General features: G+C 37.9%; 2 protein-coding genes across 2 annotated transcripts in view; one reads left to right on the top strand and one right to left on the bottom strand.

The window, feature by feature from the left end:
• The window catches only part of LOC106522763 (flotillin-2), a 9633-nt gene extending 4816 nt beyond the window's left edge, over positions 1–4817 (bottom strand). The window contains exons 1-7 of the mRNA XM_014015916.1: positions 4420–4817; positions 3153–3234; positions 2200–2290; positions 1891–2014; positions 1261–1379; positions 868–981; positions 665–784 (exon numbers count right to left, since the gene is read on the bottom strand). Coding sequence (XP_013871370.1) covers positions 665–784; positions 868–981; positions 1261–1379; positions 1891–2014; positions 2200–2290; positions 3153–3234; positions 4420–4468 — 699 coding nt within the window. The 5' untranslated portion in view covers positions 4469–4817. The remainder of the gene's footprint in view (positions 1–664; positions 785–867; positions 982–1260; positions 1380–1890; positions 2015–2199; positions 2291–3152; positions 3235–4419) is intronic.
• A 973-nt stretch (positions 4818–5790) lies between these two features.
• The window catches only part of myo7aa (myosin VIIAa), a 40576-nt gene continuing 39244 nt past the window's right edge, over positions 5791–7122 (top strand). The window contains exon 1 of the mRNA XM_014015891.1: positions 5791–5990. The gene's annotated coding sequence lies outside the window, so the exon portion shown is untranslated. The remainder of the gene's footprint in view (positions 5991–7122) is intronic.

The following is a 7122-nucleotide window of genomic DNA, read 5'->3' as shown; positions in this document are numbered from 1 at the left end:
CCTTCTTGTTGGTTCTGTCTGTGGCTAAAACGACCCAGTAAGCGGTTCTGAAGCAGCACCCCCTCCCCTACTGAGTCAGACCAGGAGTTCTGCTCGAGTCTTTTTTCCCTTCATCCTGAACCTTTTTGCTGCTCATCAAATACCTTTGAGCCTCGGTCAGAAAACAAACTTAAGGGTTTTATATTTCTGGCCTGAGAGAAGCAGGTTTAATCCCCCCCCACACACACACACACACACACACCCACGGGACGTGCTTCTCCTGCTTCCTCCTTTCAGCGCAGCTCGCATCAAATCAGACGGTCATTAAAAAAAATTGCATATAATGTTGCATATACTTTCAATCATAACTTCAGATCTACGTGGCCTAAAAACACAATTTAAAAACTTATTTAAAGTTCGAAGTCTCTACTTTTCATTCGAGTCTCAAGAGAGAGCAGATCTTTACAGGTAGTTTTTTTCTTCCCAAACCTTTTTTTAGGTCAGCCAGCATTGACAACGCTCTGCGGGTGACGTAAACGGCTCCGCGACATGGTGAGGGACACATAAATCACGTGACGTGACACTACGAATCGATAATGAAATTCGTTGCCAACGCTTTTAATAATCGATTTTATCGATTCCTTGTTGCAGCCCTAATTATGTTAAAATGTAAATTGTGTCCAACCTTAGTGTTGATCTCTTGATTGAAAGAAGCTTTCTGCAGCTCCAGCTCTCGCTTGGAGTCGGCCATTTTGGTGTCGGCCAAAAACTTCACATCCATCATCTCCTTCTTACATTCTGCTTCCTAGGAGACAGAAAAACAAAAACAGAGCTGTGATCAGCTGGTTTTTCATGCACAGCAGAATACTTCCACAGATAAATGTTTACCCGTATCCCAGCATCCCTCTCAGCCTCAGCCACACCGATGTCCGCGTCCCTCCTGACTGCAGCGATCTGAGTCTTCCCGAGCGAGCTCAGGTAGTCCAGTTTATCGTACACGTCCTGCAAACACAAACAGCTGCTGAGCTGCAGAGAATAACATCCTGACTGCACAAAACCACAGCCGACTGAAGAGAAACTGACACATATTTGAGAATAAATGTTAAAATAAAAGAAATGACATGCTGGATAAGTGACAACACGTATTTAACATTCTCATAAACAATGCTTCCTTCAGTTTATCTGATGGCCTTTTAGTTGTTTTTTTCCCCTCGGTGCGACCTGACGTATCTCTAACGCTTCTGGGTTTTCAGAGCGTCTGGTTGATCTCCTCCCACCAACCTTGATGGTGAAGCTCAGGATCTCAATGCCCATCCTGCCCACGTCAGGAGCTGCGACATCCCTCACCAGTTTGGCAAACTGGTCTCGATCCTGATAGATCTGCTCCACGGTCAGTGTCCCTGCAACACAAACATCTCAGCTTTTACCTTTACACAAATCAAACTAAGCTCCATCTTCACCGGCAGCAGGAAATCACCTGTTTTCAGACTAATAGAATTCATTAAAAAAGAAAAAAATGTCACAATTTAACGGTTTGAATAAACCAACTGATGTGTAGAGATTTAAAAATTTTATGAGGTGTTTTTAAAACATTATTTGGAAATGTTTCCTTCTACCTGTAGTTTATTATTGATGTTTCTGTTGTCTAATGGCCAATACACAAAAACTGAAATAGAAGAGAGCAATTGGACCTACAAGTTTAAGTTTCACTGTGGAGATATTTTTCAAACAAAATGTGTCTTTTTTATAGTTTTATAGATTTCCAAAAGAATATTTTAATTTATAGTCTTTGATGTTGAAAGAAGTTTGCAGACATCACTCTGGATTTATAAAAAGAACAAATCAGAACAATATTCAGCAGTCTGAGTGATAAAGCAATTATAATTTAAAGTTAACTTTTCTTATTCGTACCTAAAATAGAGCGCAGATGTCCCTCCAATGTCTGCAGAAGAACAGCCTTGATTTCCACGATGGATTTACCCAGAAACTGCTCACAAGCTACAGCCAGCAGCTCTTGTTCTGTCATGACTTTAACCTGAAGCAGAAACCGTCACAGAGGCAGATCAAAGTGTTCAACTGTGCAGAAATGTCATCAAATGGAGGTGACTGACACAAAAAAAGTCTATTCTTCCAATAAGACGTTAACTTTTGTAAGGCTCATAGAAACATGAGGAAAGTGAACGTTCTTATCTGATGACTAAATGGTAAGTTTGAACCTACCTGGGCCACCCCCGTGACAGTGATGGCGACTCCTTCAGCCGTCTCCACGTCTTCACATCGAGGCTGCAGAGTCATGATCTCCAGACTCAACCTGCGCAGGAGAACGAAGGCGAAACAAGCAGGAAATATTAGAAACAAACAGGTTTGAATCTGTGTTTTGACAGGTCTATCAGGAGTACCAAGGTTTTAACGTGTAGCATGAAGCTACACAGCCAATGGGTAGTTTGGTGTGGCTGTGGGCTTCACGCAGAACCAGGAGCAGAGAAACCAAACGGCTGTGAGAGAAACTCAGAATGAAGATTAGCGATATTCATGCTATAAGACCACCTCCAAGCAGCTCCATGTTCCTCTGACTACAGATGACAGAATAATTAAAACCAAAAAGGTTCATGGAACTAAAGCCAACCTCCCATGATGTGGATGCAAGAGCAAATGCAACTCCAGGTTAATCAGATTAGCAGCATCTGATTAACCTGGGCCAATGTTTGTCATTTCCAGATTATACTGTCAGTAGTGTTATGAATCATAATGAGTCATGGAAGATACAGGAAGCTCTAATAGTGACAGAAACACAATCAATCAATCAATCAATCAATAAATAAATAAATAAATAAATAAAATCAGGAACAAGAACGCTCAGCGACGACAACCAAAGTTTAAAGGCAATGTTTCTGAGACTGATGAGAAATGCTGCAGTCAAAGGTTTGATTTGTGATTTTTTATTATTTTAGATAAACTTATTGGTTTATTTTACATTTGAAACATCTGCAGAGTAATATGAAATCTAAAATGGAGAAGTAGCTTTCATCTCTATGAGCCTGCTCATAATGGGACTAAATTCCCTGTGGAAATTCACAACAACACAAGTTCATCTCAGTTGTGGCATCTTTGAAAACCTTTGTTCAATCCCATTTTAGCACAAGAGGACGTCAGCGCTTCAATTATTCTGTTACCGTTGGGAATTGGTCAGGAGCCACCAGGCCCATGCCCAACCTCCTACGATGTAGCTCTTCGTATCGGAACCACAACATCCACCTAAACAAAAACACCAACAAGGCTTTAATCAGTAACACATCATTTATGAAACACAGCTGTTTGGAAGGAGAAAAAGACAAACAATGAAAAGTCCCCAGATTCATTCAATACTTATATTTTTCATCTTTAATGGTAATTTCATTCTGTGAAGCTCTTTTGAGACAATGTGCCACAAACAGCCACAAAAAGCCAAATACAAAATCTAAGAACAAATAAAATGATTTCTGCATTAAAACAGCAGAGATTTTCTAGACGTTTGGTCTGCAGAAGTCATCAACGTGAGTTCAGACATGAATTTAGGGACATTTCCTGGCGTGCAGAGAAAACAAACTCAGAGGAAGAGAATATGTTAAAGTTATAAAAAGTTCAACAACAACAATTTATATTATCAAACTTCTAACAATATTTCCAAATAACGGTTGGAAATAAAATAAAGCCATTTAATCAGAACTAGCACTACTGTCTCAGCTCAAATTTATTTATTATATTTTTAATCTAAATCCTTAACCGATTAAAAAGAAAATACTTTGCTTTTTTATCTAATATATTCAAACATATCAACCTACAACTGATGTAGGGAACATTAATAAATTCAAAACTCATAAATTATAATTTAATAAAAGTTACAGAACTTAGAGGATTTCACATACTGAGCCAAAGGTAATAGCAAAAGAATAGAATAGAATAGAATAGAATAGAATAGAATAAATTTGTCTGTCTCAGGTGCTGCATAAAAACGTTTTATACATATAAAAAGGACTATTAAAAGCAACTGTCAGAATGAAACGCTTATAAACTTTAAAATAGCTGAATTAGACTCATTAAAATAACACTAGCAGCATTATGAATATGATAAAACTCATCTGAAAAATGTGTTTGAGTCACGAAAATTGACCGGAAATGACTCCTCCGTTAGCTAACATTAGCAATCGGTTAATATGCTAAACAGCTGTGATTTAATTAAATTCAGAGTCATAAACAGCCACATACAAATTATTTAAATAGAGATAAGTGTTATTGTTGTTTTTCGGTATGCACCTGATAAAATAAATCACGTTAGTTAGCCGCTTATCTACAATGTTGTGCAAATTTAGCCAGCTAGCTAGTTGGCTACATTAGCACATAATTAAAGATAACCAGGTAGCTAGCTGGCTACATTTAGCACAAGACTGAATGAGAACCTACCGGAGACCACCAGCGCTTCGTTTGGCCCCACAGTTAAACAGCTTCCCATGTTGATTCAGGACAGCGACCACAAAACGAGAAAAACAAACCCAAATAAGATCCAACAGCAAAATGACAGTTAGGCTATTCGTGTATTAATCCAGGTTTGAGCTGTGAGATTAAGGAGTCTTATCAATGGTTTTAACGCCCAGCAGGACAGCAACAACAACACGACAGACAGCCCCACCCCGACGTGACGCTCGGCTCGGGCAAGAATACAGAAATAAAATTTAGATTTAACAAAAATAGCTCAGTTGATTAAAGTAAAACACTTTGAAACTGAATTAATCGATTAAAAAACCGTTACAAAAAATGTTAGAATGATGTAATTTGGGGCTTCGATTTGTGATTCGCTCCTTTAAATCACCGGCGCATGTGCCGTTATTTGTTTATACGCAGTCTCCATTCACTTGGCGCGACATCACATTCGCTGGTGACTAAATGAAGCACACCCAAACAAATGTTCGACATCACGTTTATGCTGCGTTCCCGTTACACTGGAGGGTCGGAATTTACGGTTTCCCAGAGTGTAATGAGAACAAAATATGTTATTTTGTCAGTTTCTGTTATTTCTTTGGCTAATTATCCCACAAGTAAAAAAGAACCCACCCAGAGAACATACTTATTATTTTCTTTTAGATTTTTTTCTACCTGGATTGCTGAGATGCATCAGGACATCCCACAAGTAGTCATTTTTAATGTGTCAACAGTAAAATCTGTAAAAACAAACAAACAAACAAAAATTAGGTCTCAATGTTTATGTTTCTATTGTGGGATTACTGAAACTTGCAAATAACACACGGAAGCCTTTTTATTTTTTAATTATGTATTTATTTGTGTAAGTTTTATTGCGTTGTTTAAAAAATACCCGAAATTATAGCATGTATCTTGTAATTACACAGTTAGTCCATTAGAGGGCAGCAAAAATGCCAAGGCATATTCCACTTCTGTTCATTTTGTCCTGATTTTTAGAACTTTAACTTATCAGATGTAATTAACATTACGCTTCTTGGGTACTAGAAAAACACTTTATGTTATAAATATTAAAAATATATATATTTTAAAGAAAATAATACATTCAGGTAAAAATATTAGGATGATCACATCTGAAATATAAAATATAAAAAGCAATGCGTTTGAAATAATACAGTAAAATCTGAATGTTTATAATTATGGTGGTAAGCAAATTCCATTTTATGACACTACATAAAATACATCAGGAATGATCTATTTCAGCTGCTGCTCCTTCTGTCAGCCCTTTATTGTCAGTGTGTGTCTAATTACACCCTCCTGTCTCCTGGACCACATCACCCCCCACAGACTCGGTGGGCTCCTGCAGCAGGAGCAGCTCCTCCTCGTGTCGCCGGTCGCAGCAGGAGGTGGAGGGAGACACTCCGCCTTCAGAAAACAATTGATGAAGTTATTTGTGAGAATTCATCACTTAAAATCATAAAAGAGGGACAAAATAAAACAAAACATCTGGACTGGATAAAACCAACAGGTTGGAAGTGGACCACCTCTGGAACAAAAAGGTAATTATTATTTTAGCTTTAATTAGTTATTTCTGATAAAACACAAACTGTTAATGTAGAATATGTTTTATGTATTAATATTTTTAAACAGCTGATGGTTGTTGTGATGTTTTGAGCTTCATCAGCCTGATTTTTACTTTGTCATCACAAATATAATAAATCATGAGTGAAATTTCCATCGTCTGATCACTGCAAATACTGAAGTTTTTATATAAAACCTAATTTTCAGCAGCTTGAAACATTTAATCTAACACATGTAATGGTTTAGTAAACTTACTAAAACATGAGTTTTTATTTTTATGTCACTAAAACAAAAGGATCTTCCAGAGCATAAACATGATCAAACATTTTGGGGGCACTTATTTGGGACGCCCTTGAAAGTTCCCTCAACTCGTCTGCCTTTAGGATCAATATTTCCCAGCTGAGGCCCATTAGTGGGTTTTACTCTGTCAGAGTGCCTTGCTCAGTGGGAGGGGTGGGGTGGGGGTCCCGGGTCCCGGGTCCCTCAGGGTCTCTAAACACAGAGAGTTGAGGCTGACTAAAGTCTGGTTTTGCTGCTTTTTGAGTCCCAGAATGAGCTGAGATGAAGAGTTTGCCGAATTATTTGCAATTAATTTTTGACACGAGCAACACAAAAGAGATTTCAACTAAAAAATAAACACTAAAAGGAGATTTTTTTTTTTTTGCAGCTTTGAAAGTAAATATTCTGCAAACCAGATTTGTGCACTGGCTGCAGCCCGCCTCTTGCTCAGTGATGCTGGGATGATTTAAAAAAGGTACAAAAAATAAATTATTGATTTTTATTGATTCTCAAAACAAAAAGTCCAACAGTGTCTGATAAAAGTACTGGAAGTGAAGAGATGAATGAAAGATAAAACAACATCTGAGGTTAAAATGTTGCACTGAGCTGTTCACAGTGACTAACAGGAGGTTTTATAAAGAAAAACAAACCAAACAGAGAAATATTTGTTTCTGCTTCATCTTCTTGTTAATGTGTCTCATCGTTCCAAATATAATCTGATATGTGACAAACTGCACTCAACCTTTGTCCCAGACCCCCGCTGGGGTAATTAACTGCTGAAATATTGATAGACTGTGTGTGTGTGTGTGTGTGTGTGTGTGTGTGTGTGTG

The sequence above is a fragment of the Austrofundulus limnaeus genome, unplaced genomic scaffold, assembly GCF_001266775.1.
Source record: "Austrofundulus limnaeus strain Quisiro unplaced genomic scaffold, Austrofundulus_limnaeus-1.0 Scaffold136, whole genome shotgun sequence".
In the NCBI taxonomy this organism is placed as follows: domain Eukaryota; kingdom Metazoa; phylum Chordata; class Actinopteri; order Cyprinodontiformes; family Rivulidae; genus Austrofundulus; species Austrofundulus limnaeus.
The sequence above is the reverse complement of the archived record's forward strand: the minus strand, read 5'-3'. Positions and strand labels throughout refer to the sequence as shown.